This window comes from Neoarius graeffei, chromosome 26 (assembly GCF_027579695.1).
Source record: "Neoarius graeffei isolate fNeoGra1 chromosome 26, fNeoGra1.pri, whole genome shotgun sequence".
NCBI classification, from domain to species: domain Eukaryota; kingdom Metazoa; phylum Chordata; class Actinopteri; order Siluriformes; family Ariidae; genus Neoarius; species Neoarius graeffei.
The window spans coordinates 1,138,745-1,155,092 of NC_083594.1; the positions used below are offsets into that span (position 1 = coordinate 1,138,745).

General features: G+C 41.4%; 1 protein-coding gene across 1 annotated transcript in view; it reads right to left on the bottom strand.

Annotated features, from left to right (window-relative positions):
* Window positions 1-2,138: 2,138 nt before the first annotated feature.
* Window positions 2,139-16,348, bottom strand: part of dusp7 (dual specificity phosphatase 7) — a 19,412-nt gene continuing 5,202 nt past the window's right edge. Inside the window, exons 2-3 of the mRNA XM_060910371.1 lie at window positions 10,357-10,785; window positions 2,139-6,033 (exon numbers count right to left, since the gene is read on the bottom strand). Coding sequence (XP_060766354.1) covers window positions 5,723-6,033; window positions 10,357-10,785 — 740 coding nt within the window. The 3' untranslated portion in view covers window positions 2,139-5,722. The remainder of the gene's footprint in view (window positions 6,034-10,356; window positions 10,786-16,348) is intronic.

Sequence of the window (16,348 nt, forward strand, 5' to 3'; positions counted from 1 at the left end):
TAGGAACGTAAGTAAGTAATTCATTCTCTCTCTCTCTCTCTCTCTCTCTCTCACACCGAGGTTCTGTGCGTTATCATGTCTGTGTTCCACACGTCTGAAAATAGACACAAGTGTCATATAGAAAAGGACAAAAGAGCAGAGTGTGAATGTGAGTCAGAGACACGGAGACAGTCCAAGTCCCCTGTCCCATCTCACACACACACAGAGGTAAGAATTTAAAGGACAAATTCACGTACACTTTTATACACACAGCACTCTCATGTATTATAATTAAATGGTGTGTGTGTGTGTGTGTGTGTGTATGCCTAAATGGCACATAATAATTGCTAATTAACACACCAACGACCTCCAGTCCAGTGTGAAACTGTAACACAGATCATGAAGCTGTTTACAGCGAGGAGTCGAGGTGTGAGACGATACAGTGATGATACTCACAATAAAATCTGCAACGATACATTACCCAGTTCACTGTCAGCGTTTTCAGTCCATTTTACAAAGCGTGTGTGTGTGTGCGTGCGTGCACAGGAATTTACACCGTGCAACTGAATGAATCCAAATGATTCATTGAACTGATTCAAATCACTAAAAGTGAAATACTTTAATAATCATGATTTTGAAGATCTGTATCCTGAAACGTGAATCACACCACGTCACCTTTATACACAGTAAATGTGACTGGTTTGACTGGTCTCACTGCACTGCAGTGGATTAATCAGATAAAAGAGATGAGAATATCTGACTTTAACTTTCCCCGAATATCCAACACCATTCCTACATGCTTTTATTTTCACCTACTTTTAATCAAACATACTTTTTTATTTCTGTAATCCCAATCACAGACGCGTCACTGAGCGAGAAATTAAAGCTCATTTAAATAAACTGTGCTGTTCAGGACATGAAGCCAGTGTGAATTTCTAAACGCGTCTCTGACTGCGTGTGTGAGCGTTCAGCATCTCCACAAGAAAGCACAAACGTGGGCGAGAAAAAGGAAACAGCCGAGCGAGGACTCAGATGTGGTGCGATCACACGCTTCAGAAACCATCTGTATCTCAGAACCAACCACAAAGCCTCAGGAAACCGGAGCAGGAGGAGGAGCAGGAGGAGGAGCTGAAGCTCAGAGCAGTGGGTTTGGAGTAGAGTTCCTCCTCAACAAACATCAGACTGATGCATCATGGGGGAAAAAACTCAGGCTAACATTCGAATCATTAAATTATATAATATTATCATAATCAGTGTCTCAGGAAATTATCACATTTACACAACATTAGGATGTGAGTGAAGGAAGGAAATTACGAAGAACTTTTAGCTCGCGTGCTCGTTATCTTTACGTCAGTTATTAATTAAAAGCAGTAGCGAGTTCAGTACCAAGCTAACTAATGATAAACTAGTTTACAGCGTCATTTAAACTGGTACATAATGATGAGTACAACATCACACTCATCTCATCTCATTATCTGTAGCCGCTTTATCCTGTTCTACAGGGTCGCAGGCGAGCTGGATCCTATCCCAGCTGACTACGGGCGAAAGGCGGGGTTCACCCTGGACAAGTCGCCAGGTCATCACAGGGCTGACACATAGACACAGACAACCATTCACACTCACACTCACACCTACGCTCAATTTAGAGTCACCAGTTAACCTAACCTGCATGTCTTTGGACTGTGGGGGAAACCGGAGCACCCGGAGGAAACCCACGCGGACACGGGGAGAACATGCAAACTCCGCACAGAAAGGCCCTCGCCGGCCACGGGGCTCGAACCCGGACCTTCTTGCTGTGAGGCGACGGCGCTAACCACTACACCACCGTGCCGCCCGGACATCACACTCCTTTAAAAAAAAAAAGCAAACACTGTCACAAGTTAATGATTGACAGATCAAGTGTAACTTAAGCCCCGCCCATTCCCCCCCTCCTCAGTTACTTGGTGAAGTAAAGACGTGTGGCGTTAGTACATGATGACGACACTAACCTGGCTAGCCATCTAAAGTTAGCAGAGCAGTTTATTATTCGCTGTTTAATAACCGAAAACTTTACAATGTTCAGCTGGAATAAGAACGGATGTGATATCATCGTCGTTTCATCATTAGTGTTTGCTGTTGATTTTGTTAAATTCAGAAACAGAGAAAGGAAGTGTACAACGTTAACCAAAAAAATAATTCAATATTTATTTGCCGTATAAACATGTCTGGTGTTGGTTTCCATACAACTGTACAACACGTATGGACAAATTTCATCTCCTTCATAAATCAGAACAAAAGAAATCAAACTGCCCCTTTACCGAGCCTACTTTATACACATTATAGAGATTGCATCTTTAAAAAAATGTATACAGCACATATAAAACAGCTGATCATCAGGTATAGTGAAGCTGTAACACGACGCAGACGCATTGTCAAAAAATCCCTGAAAAACTCCTCAGTGAGGTAAGAGACACACCTTTGTTATTTACTCGTTTTTCTGTTCCTCTCTCCGAACCCAACACCATCTTGGTCTCTGTTTTGTTTTGTTTTTGTAGCTACAATAAAAGTTATGCAGAAATTGAAGCTCCTGCAACGCTTCTGGCAAAAATACAGATGAAAAATATTGAATGTACAGTTCCAGAGACACGAACATTCCTCCACGGAGAAGCAGCTTGAAATCAACCATTTAGATTTAAATAATTCAACAATAAACATAAACTTCGTACAGGAATCAGTTTCAATCCTTATGGTGGCGCAAGACTCGAGTCGGGCGGGACGGGGGTTAGCGAGATCAGAAACCGGTGTCCTTCTCTCTGTTTTATCTTTTTTTTTTTATTTTAGAATTGTAATTTTTTTAATCCAAACATTACAGAGCGGTGCGGAGCTGTTCTGGCTCACAAAAACACGACGGCTGTGAAATTAATGGATTTAAATGAAAAGCTTTAATGCTAGTTTTAACGTTAGCATTTTTACTACAACACCTGCTAACGAGTTAACGACAAAATAACATTACATTAAACAGGCTAAAATATTATACACATATATACAATGCTAGCTGGCATGTTAGCATTTTTACTGTAATGTTAATTAATGCGTAACATTAAACAGGTTAAAGTCGTTATGTTTACGGTTTGTTTACTCGTGTGTGTTTAAGTTCAGTAGCAGTTCAGTAAATGTGCTAAAACTTTACATACATTAATAAAATGCAGGTTTATGGTCCAGCGTGTGTATTAAGTGTGTTAGTGTGTTTACAGTGTTTGTGTTTAAAGATAATTTTTATTAAAAATGAATACTGGAAAAGGCCACAGTCATGTTTATGATCCTTTGGAACATTTACGCCGAGTGTGTGATAATACTGAGTCCGTTAACGTTACTGAGGTTTTGCTGTAATTTTATTTAGCGTTGTTTCACTGGGTTTTTTTCTTGCTTGTTGATTATTTGGGGATTTAAATAACATTTCATATTTCTTTTCACCTACACTGCGTTTATAGCGTCGTTCTCTTGTTATTGCTGGATAACGTCTGTGAGCTCAGAACGGATTTACTGATTAGTGATTATTTTTTATCCAGTTGTGTTTATGAGCTGGGTTTTTGTTTTTTTTGTATGAGGAATCGCACCGGTTTTATATTAAATTAAAAATGTTAAAACTCCCGCTCTGGCCCGTCTCGAGTCTTGAACCTCGCTTGTCCTTATTGTTATTTATCAGCCGCTAACTTCCTAACAGATACAAAGTCGTTTCAAGCATGAGAAATGGTCGTCCTCATTAATTATTCAGGAGGAGACAGTTGCATATCTGCATAAAATATAGATTTATAGATTTATATTTATATATAGATATATTAGATATATTCAAATACATCAAAAAAGGCCACAGGAATATCATCGAGCACAATATCGAGATCTGTGGGGCTTATAAACAAACCAGATGCAGTCAGATACGAAAGAAAAATAAATCAATCAATCGCGACTGTGATGTGACGAGTGTGTGGTGTGTGATTGATGTCGGGTCATGTGCTGATATTTTGGTGAACTTTAGGGATCGTATCACAACACTGTGATCATTTCCTGTTAGCAAAAAGCGAGTTCACTCAAAACATTAAAGCTAAGGTTTTAATTAATGCTGAAAGTTTGGTCATGTTTCAGTTGCGAGTGCAATTTAATAACTTTTCATGAAAAACAACTTTTACTCACTAAACTGCAGCTATAAGATGATAAATGATCCGAATTCCTCAGTCAGAGCTACAGTTGTTGTTTTTTTTCAAACTGTCAGTGAACAGAATTCTGGGATTCCCTTTCAGAGAGAGAGAGAGAGAGAGGGAGAGAGGGAGGGAGAGAGGGAGGGAGGGGGAGAGAGAGAGGGAGGGAGAGAGACATGTCTGAATGTGGGTGGAGTTTGGCGCCTCTCTAATAATGAAATGTTTAAATATTGCAATATCACATGACCGATTATCAGCACATGCCAAGCTGAACTTCGGGATGAAAAGTTCTCTCCTTTCCGAAGCAGGATTGAGAAATTCGCTGTACGTTTTAGTGTGAAATTGTGAAATACTTGTACAAAAGAGGAATTAAAAACCCGAGGCATTTTGTTTTCGACTGTATAAAATACTGCAAAGTTGGTTTGGATAATATTGCAGAAGTAACAAATACAACCTCGACTGACCCGTTAGAGACCATTAGCTGTCATTATTACTACATATTGATTCCTTTAAAAATGAACACTTATAGTTGAATAAGTTTATGACGATTTCTAAAGTGAAATACAAATAATTACTGAACAGTCAGAATAAGAAAGAATTAAAAAAGGTTATATAAGGCCGGATAAAGCAGTCCTGCGAACTCGCACGTGTCCCTTTGACTCCGATCGAATGTTTCTTGGTGCAGAAACGCTCTCACTACACACTTTCTGCTGTCCTCTTAAAGCAGGAGTGACAGGAGTAGTTAAAAAAACGATCCTAAACACTCGTTTACCAGCAACGTCGCTTCGGTTCAACACGGACCCGAGCAGCACTCGCTCAAATACGCCAGGTTCTGATGGTGGATCTGAACGAGAGCCTGAGCGCGAGTCAGTAAAGAAATTAACACATTCATTCAGAAGGAAGTGAGGAAGCTCGTTAAGAGCCGATGGTTAACAATCTTAACGACCTCGAAATGTCTCTGTTTATTTGTGTACCAGTTTCAAGTGCCAAAAGAGCAAAAGGCTTCCGCTGTGCAAAGCGCATTAGATCAAAACAAAACAGTAAAAAAACAAGAAATTTCCCATAAACAGACAGACGCGGTGTTATTGTTGGTCAGATACAATCAGGACTTTTTAGAAACTGTTGCTGTTGGTCGAGACAAATGGCATTTTAATGTTGTTTTGTTTGTCTTTGTTTACTTTTGTAAACCCTACATTTAGTAGAGCGAGTTTTCTTTCTCAAGATCCTGTTTTTTTGTGTTGTTTTTTTTTAATTGAAATCAAAAAATAAAAAATTCCACATTGGCACCCATCAGGACAGGAAGTTTGTTGTAAAAACTTGATGACAAATCAATGTCTTTTGTTTTTGTCTGGTTTCATTTGGTCTTTTGTTTCCTCTTTATTTTAAAAAAAACACAAAAGAGAACAGTCCGTTTGAGAAAGGCAAGAAAAGCTGCCGTGATGGCTAAAACTGTGTTTCCGTGGTTCTGCTTTCACAATCCGTTTTCCGGGCGTTTGGTACGATCCGACGCTGCCCGAGTTGTGTTTCCAAACTTACTCCTGGAGACAAAAATTCATTTTGGCGTGTTTTCACGTTGACTCGAGTGTATCAAGCTGGAAAACGTTGTGATTGGTGGGTGTGGTGAAGAACAGCTGGTCCTTGGGCGATCGGTTGTCGCAGGTCGGGCTGTTTAAACCCAGCGTCCGCTCGAAGTCCAGCAGCTGCCCCATGAAGTTAAAGTTGGGTGAGATGTTGGATTTTTTGCGCTTGACGAAGTCGTAAGCGTCGTTTAGACTCAGGTTGAGTTTCTGCATCAGATACGCCACTGTCACGGTGACCGAGCGACTAATCCCCGCCAGGCAGTGCACCAGGATGCCACACTTCTTAGAGCGAGCTTCATCTGGAACAGGAACAAAAGCACCATGCAAGAGTTACACAAATCTGCTTCACTCTACTGAAGTTGATCTGAAAACACCAATAAAATTACAATCTTTTTGTTTCCATTAAAATTAAAAATACATCATAATACCAAAGAACATCTCGGATTCCCATCAAACCCCAACCAAGCTGAAGCAGGAAACCAAAAAACATCCAACACCAACAAAAGGCAGTGACAGTTTAATAATGAAACAGAAATCAGGAACAAGAACTAATAATAATAATAATAACAACAATAATAATATGATGTGGTTAAATTCACTGTAATAAAGCTGATAAAACTCAGAAATGACAAAGCAGAAATCAGAAAAGGACTGAGTTCTAAACAGGAAGTGAAGCAGGATACAGAAGGTTCAGAATGATTTACACTCTAATAAAGAACAGAAATATAAAAAGGGTTTTTAAATGACTTTAAAATTTTCATAATTGCATAATATATCCAAAAGTAATTACATATTACAATTTTACTTTTAACTAAACATTATATTCATAAAGTATGTTTTGATGCTTCATCTAAAAGCATGAAAAACTCAAATGTTTTACTTTTCACACATGAATCACATCAGAAGTGAGTTTATAAAAGCGCGAGAGAATCGCTACGACCTGCTGAAGTGACAGAATTCATTCGCTCACACTATAACCTTCTGCTGCTTTATAAACAAACAGGAAGTAAATCTTAAGATAATGAGTTACAGTGTAAAGACTGTATGGAGTGTAAGCGCACACACACACGCACACACACACACACACACACACACACACACGGGAACAAATTAAACGAGCTGCAAACACAAACCAAATCCTTTTAATAAAATTTATAACATCTGAAACAGCTTCGAAACGAACATGACATCATTCGGTACTTTTAAGGAGTTTTTTCAGTGAGAAACACACACACACACACACACACACACACACACACACACAGACACACACACACACACACAGACACAGACACACACAGACTGTGGTTAGAAATCTCATTTTTCATAAATAACAGTGGTCACACTGCGCGTGTGTGCATGTGTGTGTGTGTGTGCGTGTGCGTGTGTGCGTGTGTGTGTGCGTGTGTGTAGACCAGTTTTGTTAAAGCTAAAATTAAAACTGAAAGTGTGTTGTGTGAAACAGGATGTTTTGGTGTGTGTTAGTGTGTGGTTCCTCTCTTTATTCAGAAATGCAGTGTGATATGAATCTGTGACCTCACTTCCTGTTTTTGTTTACTGTGTGTTTCACACTGACCACGAGCCCTGTGACATTTACCATTCAAAAGGTTATGTAAAATAAATATCAGTCTTGAAGTTACTTCCTGTCTGAATTGCTGACCTGGCTCACCACTTCCTGCTCCCTGCACACTGCATTATGGGTAATCTGTACCTGGTTATAACCCTTTATTTATCACATCTACACTCAAGCACAGCGAAATTCCTCCTCTGTATTTAAACTATGTGAAGCAGGGAAAACACACACACACGCTCACACACGCTCACACACACACACACACACTCACTCGCTCGCTCACACACACACACACACACACTCTCAGAGCAGTGGGCAGCTATACCACAGCGCCTGGGGGGCAGATGGGGGTTCGGTTCCTTGCTCAAGGGCACTCGAGCCCTGATACAGAGGGAGGGGAAAGAGCTGTTCACTCACTCAACTCCCTTTTTTCCTGCCAGTCCTGGGAATCGAACCAACAACCCTTTGGGCCCAAGACTGCTTCTCTAACGTTCACACCGTGGGCCCCATGGGATTTCATGAAAAGAGTAAAACCCCAGTGATGGTGCCCTAGCCACTGAGGAGTGCGTTTCAGGACACAGGGTTCGGTTCCATAAAGCAATGAAGGTCAGAATGATTCACTTTACTGATTCATTTCATTAAAGGGACAGTTCAAGTGAATCAAATAATGTGAGTCTTTAATTTGTTTATATTTATCACTGCAGTGTGGCTTTAACGTGGAGATGTAAAAACAATTCTTAGTTCATGAGCACTAAATAAATTTGTTCATCTGATTTGCTTAACCAATTCATTTAAAAATGAGTCATGAATCACCGTATCATCAGCAGACACTGAATTAAAAGTCATTATTAATCAGACCACAGATCCCGCCCCCATTGACACTGCAACCAATCAGACCACAGATCCCGCCCCCTATTGACACTAACTAATCAGACCACAGATCCTGCCCAATATTGACACTGTAACCAATCAAATCACAGATCCCGCCCCCTAATAAGACCACCCCTATCAATACTGATCACCATAATTATGCTAATAATAACTTTAATCACAGTGAATTATGATGCTGGCAGTTTGGTTTGTTAAACTCGTTAATATTTTGCTCATTAAGGTGTCAGTAACGGAGGGTCCGTGTCGGTGTGCAGCGCGTCCGCGGTGTTTAGCGATAATCAGAGTGTGTGAATGTAGAGGTTTCTGCACTGAATAAATCTTCTGAAAGTGTAAACGAAAGCGGGGCTGTGAGCAGACAAGCTGCGGAAACGAGTCGAGTGACATTTCCTGAAAAACACAGCGCACAGAAAGAGTCGCAGTGATGCGCTTCATCGCCATGGAGACGCTTTCCATCAAACTCCGCACTTCAAGTGGACGAAGGGTGTGAAGTCGCAAAATTATAAAATAAAAAGTCAAGCAACAATTTCCACAAAAATCATTAACTTCAATTTGAAAAAAAAATCACGAAAATCCCCAAAACATTAACAAACAAACAAACAAACAAACAAACAAACAATCAAAAGTTTCAAAGGAATGATTTCCACACATTGTTTTGTGTTTAAAATCTTTAAAGAAAAATCTGAGTCCCAAAACATCCCAAATGGATGAATAAATAAATAAATAAATAAACAACCCAAATGTGTAGCATTTAGTATAAAACAAAAATAAAAATGTTAATTAATAACTAGAGCATTAATATTTAAATTGTATAATTTTTAAGAAAATATTTTTATTTTGTTACAAAAAAACAAATACTTAACAATCTAGAAGATTATAATACCAAGGAAAGGTTTTTTTTGTTTGCTTTTTACAAAATGTGCTAAAGGTTTCTAGGATCCTCGGTTCAGGTCTTTAATTAAAATAAGAGACGATCGAGACGCACGCAGGTTTACACATCAATAATTTTTTAAGTTGTTGATATTTTTATTCTCTGATAATCCGACTATGTGATGTTTGTAATCTTTAGTTTGATTTTTTGAATCTGTGTTAAAGCCTCGTGTGTTGCATGTGACGTGAGCGATCAGGCGATCGACACTGACGTTAATCAATAACTCGAACTTCCTGCAGCTGTAAATTCACACGTTAATGAAGTCGCTTTCATCAGGAGCCGATTTTCCACTCGGAGTTTCTCAGAACTCACAGCAATTTATTTGTTTCCTGCTTCGCCTTTCCATTTAAACAGTAAACTGAGTGAATAATAATCTACAGATACGGACATGAACGCTTTATATTTAGACAAAATAATTATAAAATCCTCCAAGATTTGCCACAATGAAAACATTCATCAGACATGAAATAAAAACGATCCAACTTCCAAACAAACTTTAAAAATATACAGTGAAAATATGATCATCAATATTTCTTTTTTAGATTTTTTTGGGCTTTTTTCACCTTTAATGGATAGGACAGGAAATGAGCGGGACAGAGAGACAGGGAGGGATCGGGAAATGACCTCGGGTCGGAATCGAACCCGGGTCCCCAGATTTATGGTGTGGCGGCTTATCCACCTGAGCCACAACGCCCCCTGATCATCAATATTTCAATTAATTAATAAACACTGCAGTAAATCAGATTCTGTAAACATATAAAAGTTATAAATCATTAGCGATATTAAATTAAAAACAATTAATATCAGAATATTTCCTATAAAACTACAACAAAATGGCATTAATACAAGAACTAAAATAATAAAAATAATAATTAGTCTATAATAAAAACATTTCTAAACACAACACAGAGTTTTAACTCCTAAACAAGTTTGTGGGTTTTTTTTTTAAAGTAAACTCATCTCACTCTGAAATAAAAATAAAATCCTCAGAAATGTGAATTAATGAGTAATCATTGAGTAATGCTGTAAATATTCCACAACAAAACCTTTAAATTATAAATAATTACATAATTCAATTAATAAATGAATTTCTACCCACAAAAACATGACGATAAAACAGATCGGTGATAAATATAAAAATACTTTCATCACATGATAATATAAATCATCAGAATCCCATAATAAAATAAATATCGTGTGAAGCGTGTGGTGAGGGTGGAAGCTTCTTACCGATGAAGGAGATGGCCTCGGGGAAGAACTGCGACAGGTTCTGGCTCCAGTGATCCGAGATGGGAATCTGTTTGTACTTGAATTCTCCGTCATGCTCGAACATGTTGGGCAGGTTGGGTGTCACGTTCAGAATGTACTTGATGTTGTATTTGCCGAGGACGTCCAGGTTGGTGGAGTCTTTAGCACAGCCTAAGTACAGATAGGGTAGGATCTGGACCGGGAACGTTGGCTGGTTGCTCGGTAACGGGCTGCCATCCGACTCGGTGGCGCTGCTCGGCTCGCGGTCCGATTCTCCGTCTGAGCCATCGGAGCTGATCTTTAATCCACTCAGACCAAGAACCGAGGTGGGAGGAGAACTGCTCGGACACGACGAGTCCAGATTGGTCTCGCAGTGCTCCGGGTACTCCGTCTGAAACTTATTAAATCCTCCTGAAACAAACAAACAAACAAACAAACATCAACATAAAAAATTATTTCAACTAAAAACAAACAACAATCCACTTAGAATTTTTGCATTTGGTCAATTGTACAATGTAAATTTGATTTTTAAGGAAAAGGGGTGAAACAAACACTCAAAAATAAACAAAAACACAGCCGCACTAAAACAACAAAATTCCTGTATTTTTTGGAAGTCGATACGCAGCATTTTATAATGAAGATTTCTGTCTGTAGAATCTGTTTAGGTGTTCATTACATTAATATTAATATTAAATACTTTAATCTACCCAGCTTATTGTTTGGTCAAAAGTGAACCATCATAGTGATGTGTGGAGTTTAACACTATTATCACCATTACAGCAAAGTGTGAACAGAGAGATGATTCAACTGACTAACGCCAAAAACATCCTTATCAAACAGTCCCGAGGTGAGGATTAGTTTAGGGTGAGGGTCAGTTTAGGGTGAGGGTCAGTTTAGGGTGAGGGTCAGTTTAGGGTGAGGGTCAGTTTAAGGTGAGGGTCAGTTTAGAGTGAGGGTCAGTTTAGGGTGAGGATCAGTTAAGGGTGAGGGTCAGTTTAGAGTGAGGGTCAGTGTAGAGTGAGGATCAGTTTAGGGTGAGGGTCAGTTTAGGGTGAGGGTCAGTTTAGAGTGAGGATCAGTTTAGAGTGAGGGTCAGTTTAGGGTGAGGATCAGTTTAGAGTGAGGGTCAGTTTAGGGTGAGGGTCAGTTTAGGGTGAGGGTCAGTTTAGAGTGAGGGTCAGTTTAGGGTGAGGATCAGTTTATGGTGAGGGTCAGTTTATGGTGAGGATCAGTTTAGAGTGAGGGTCAGTTTAGGGTGAGGGTCAGTTTAGGGTGAGGGTCAGTTTCGAGTGAGGGTCAGTTTCGAGTGAGGGTCAGTTTAGGGTGAGGGTCAGTTTCGAGTGAGGGTCAGTTTAGGGTGAGGGTCAGTTTAGGGTGAGGATCAGTTAAGGGTGAGGGTCAGTTTAGAGTGAGGGTCAGTGTAGAGTGAGGATCAGTTTAGGGTGAGGGTCAGTTTAGGGTGAGGGTCAGTTTAGAGTGAGGATCAGTTTAGGGTGAGGGTCAGTTTAGAGTGAGGATCAGTTTAGAGTGAGGGTCAGTTTAGGGTGAGGGTCAGTTTAGAGTGAGGGTCAGTTTAGGGTGAGGATCAGTTTAGAGTGAGGGTCAGTTTAGGGTGAGGGTCAGTTTAGGGTGAGGATCAGTTTAGAGTGAGGGTCAGTTTAGGGTGAGGATCAGTTCGAGTGAGGGTCAGTTTAGAGTGAGGGTCAGTTTAGAGTGAGGGTCAGTTTAGGGTGAGGGTCAGTTTAGGGTGAGGATTAGTTTAGGGTGAGGGTCAGTTTAGGGTGAGGGTTAGTTTAGAGTGAGGATTAGTTTAGGGTGAGGGTCAGTTTAGAGTGAGGGTCAGTTTAGAGTGAGGGTCAGTTTAGGGTGAGGGTCAGTTTAGAGTGAGGGTCAGTTTAGGGTGAGGGTCAGTTTAGGGTGAGGATTAGTTTAGGGTGAGGGTCAGTTTAGGGTGAGGGTCAGTTTAGAGTGAGGATCAGTTTAGGGTGAGGGTCAGTTTAGGGTGAGGGTCAGTTTAGGGTGAGGGTCAGTTTAGAGTGAGGGTCAGTTTAGGGTGAGGGTCAGTTTATGGTGAGGATCAGTTTAGAGTGAGGGTCAGTTTAGGGTGAGGGTCAGTTTAGGGTGAGGATCAGTTTAGAGTGAGGGTCAGTTTAGGGTGAGGATCAGTTCGAGTGAGGGTCAGTTTAGGGTGAGGGTCAGTTTAGAGTGAGGGTCAGTTTAGGGTGAGGGTCAGTTTAGAGTGAGGATTAGTTTAGGGTGAGGGTCAGTTTAGAGTGAGGGTCAGTTTAGAGTGAGGATTAGTTAAGGGTGAGGGTCAGTTTAGGGTGAGGGTCAGTTTAGAGTGAGGGTCAGTTTAGAGTGAGGGTCAGTTTAGGGTGAGGGTCAGTTTAGGGTGAGGGTCAGTTTAGAGTGAGGGTCAGTTTAGGGTGAGGATCAGTTTATGGTGAGGGTCAGTTTATGGTGAGGATCAGTTTAGGGTGAGGGTCAGTTTAGGGTGAGGGTCAGTTTAGGGTGAGGGTCAGTTTAGGGTGAGGGTCAGTTTAGGGTGAGGATCAGTTAAGGGTGAGGGTCAGTTTAGAGTGAGGGTCAGTGTAGAGTGAGGATCAGTTTAGGGTGAGGGTCAGTTTAGGGTGAGGGTCAGTTTAGAGTGAGGATCAGTTTAGGGTGAGGGTCAGTTTAGAGTGAGGATCAGTTTAGAGTGAGGGTCAGTTTAGGGTGAGGGTCAGTTTAGAGTGAGGGTCAGTTTAGGGTGAGGATCAGTTTAGAGTGAGGGTCAGTTTAGGGTGAGGGTCAGTTTAGGGTGAGGATCAGTTTAGAGTGAGGGTCAGTTTAGGGTGAGGATCAGTTCGAGTGAGGGTCAGTTTAGAGTGAGGGTCAGTTTAGAGTGAGGGTCAGTTTAGGGTGAGGGTCAGTTTAGGGTGAGGATTAGTTTAGGGTGAGGGTCAGTTTAGGGTGAGGGTTAGTTTAGAGTGAGGATTAGTTTAGGGTGAGGGTCAGTTTAGAGTGAGGGTCAGTTTAGAGTGAGGGTCAGTTTAGGGTGAGGGTCAGTTTAGAGTGAGGGTCAGTTTAGGGTGAGGGTCAGTTTAGGGTGAGGGTCAGTTTAGGGTGAGGGTCAGTTTAGAGTGAGGGTCAGTTTAGGGTGAGGGTCAGTTTATGGTGAGGATCAGTTTAGAGTGAGGGTCAGTTTAGGGTGAGGGTCAGTTTAGGGTGAGGATCAGTTTAGAGTGAGGGTCAGTTTAGGGTGAGGATCAGTTCGAGTGAGGGTCAGTTTAGGGTGAGGGTCAGTTTAGAGTGAGGGTCAGTTTAGGGTGAGGGTCAGTTTAGAGTGAGGATTAGTTTAGGGTGAGGGTCAGTTTAGAGTGAGGGTCAGTTTAGAGTGAGGATTAGTTAAGGGTGAGGGTCAGTTTAGGGTGAGGGTCAGTTTAGAGTGAGGGTCAGTTTAGAGTGAGGATTAGTTTAGGGTGAGGGTCAGTTTAGAGTGAGGATTAGTTTAGGGTGAGGGTCAGTTTAGAGTGAGGGTCAGTTTAGAGTAAGGGTTAGTTTAGCGTGAGGATTAGTTTAGGGTGAGGGTCAGTTTAGAGTGAGGGTCAGTTTAGAGTGAGGATTAGTTTAGGGTGAGGGTCAGTTTAGAGTGAGGGTCAGTTTAGAGTGAGGGTTAGTTTAGGGTGAGGATTAGTTTAGAGTGAGGGTCAGTTTAGGGTGAGGGTCAGTTTAGAGTGAGGGTCAGTTTAGGGTGAGGGTCAGTTTAGAGTGAGGGTCAGTTTAGAGTGAGGATTAGTTTAGGGTGAGGGTCAGTTTAGAGTGAGGGTCAGTTTAGAGTGAGGATTAGTTTAGGGTGAGGGTCAGTTTAGAGTGAGGATTAGTTTAGGGTGAGGGTCAGTTTAGAGTGAGGGTTAGTTTAGAGTGAGGGTCAGTTTAGAGTGAGGATTAGTTTAGGGTGAGGGTCAGTTTAGAGTGAGGATTAGTTTAGGGTTAGGGTCAGTTTAGAGTGAGGGTTAGTTTAGAGTGAGGGTCAGTTTAGAGTGAGGGTTAGTTTAGAGTGAGGGTCAGTTGAGAGTGAGAGTTAGTTTAGAGTGAGGGTCAGTTTAGAGCGAGGGTTAGTTGAGAGTGAGGGTTAGTTTAGAGTGAGGGTCAGTTTAGAGTGAGGGTTAGTTGAGAGTGAGGGTTAGTTTAGAGTGAGGGTCAGTTTAGAGTGAGGGTCAGTTTAGAGCGAGGGTTAGTTTAGAGCGAGGATTAGTTTAGAGCGAGGATTAGTTTAGAGCGAGGGTCAGTTTAGAGTGAGGATTAGTTTAGGGTGAGGGTCAGTTTAGAGTGAGGATTAGTTTAGGGTTAGGGTCAGTTTAGAGTGAGGGTTAGTTTAGAGTGAGGGTTAGTTGAGAGTGAGGGTTAGTTTAGAGTGAGGGTCAGTTTAGAGCGAGGATTAGTTGAGAGTGAGGGTTAGTTTAGAGTGAGGGTCAGTTTAGAGTGAGGGTTAGTTGAGAGTGAGGGTTAGTTTAGAGTGAGGGTCAGTTTAGAGTGAGGGTCAGTTTAGAGTGAGGATTAGTTTAGAGTGAGGATTAGTTTAGGGTGAGGGTCAGTTTAGAGTGAGGATTAGTTTAGGGTGAGGGTCAGTTTAGAGTGAGGATTAGTTTAGGGTGAGGGTCAGTTTAGAGTGAGGGTTAGTTTAGAGTGAGGGTCAGTTTAGAGTGAGGATTAGTTTAGGGTGATGGTCAGTTTAGAGTGAGGGTTAGTTTAGAGTGAGGGTCAGTTTAGAGTGAGGATTAGTTTAGGGTGAGGGTTAGTTTAGAGTGAGGATTAGTTTAGGGTGAGGGTCAGTTTAGAGTGAGGATTAGTTTAGGGTGAGGGTTAGTTTAGAGTGAGGGTCAGTTTAGAGTGAGGATTAGTTTAGGGTGAGGGTCAGTTTAGAGTGAGGATTAGTTTAGGGTGAGGGTCAGTTTAGAGTGAGGATTAGTTTAGGGTGAGGGTCAGTTTAGAGTGAGGATTAGTTTAGGGTGAGGGTTAGTTTAGAGTGAGGGTCAGTTTAGAGTGAGGATTAGTTTAGGGTGAGGGTCAGTTTAGAGTGAGGGTTAGTTTAGGGTGAGGGTCAGTTTAGAGTGAGGATTAGTTTAGGGTGAGGGTCAGTTTAGAGTGAGGGTCAGTTTAGAGTGAGGGTTAGTTTAGAGTGAGGCTCAGTTTAGGGTGAGGGTTAGTTTAGAGTGAGGGTCAGTTTAGAGTGAGGATTAGTTTAGGGTGAGGGTCAGTTTAGAGTGAGGATTAGTTTAGGGTGAGGGTTAGTTTAGAGTGAGGGTCAGTTTAGAGTGAGGATTAGTTTAGGGTGAGGGTCAGTTTAGAGTGAGGATTAGTTTAGGGTGAGGGTCAGTTTAGAGTGAGGGTTAGTTTAGAGTGAGGGTCAGTTTAGGGTGAGGGTCAGTTTAGGGTGAGGGTTAGTTTAGAGTGAGCGTTAGTTTAGAGTGAGGGTCAGTTTAGGGTGAGGGTTAGTTTAGAGTGAGGATTAGTTTAGGGTGAGGGTCAGTTTAGAGTGAGGGTTAGTTTAGAGTGAGGGTCAGTTTAGGGTGAGGGTCAGTTTAGGGTGAGGGTTAGTTTAGAGTGAGCGTTAGTTTAGAGTGAGGGTCAGTTTAGGGTGAGGGTCAGTTTAGAGTGAGGGTCAGTTTAGAGTGAGCGTTAGTTTAGAGTGAGGGTCAGTTTAGAGTGAGGATTAGTTTAGGGTGAGGGTCAGTTTAGAGTGAGGGTTAGTTTAGAGTGAGGGTCAGTTTAGAGTGAGGATTAGTTTAGGGTGAGGGTCAGTTTAGAGTGAGCGTTAGTTTAGAGTGAGGGTCAGTTTAGGGTGAGGGTCAGTTTAGGGTGAGGGTTAGTTTAGTGTTTCTATGTTTCTAGAAACAACCATGAGTTGGCCTAGCGGTTAGCCTGTCCACCTCTCAACCAGGAGATTGTGAGTTCTACTTGCAGTCAGGTACTAAAGACCATCATAAAAGTG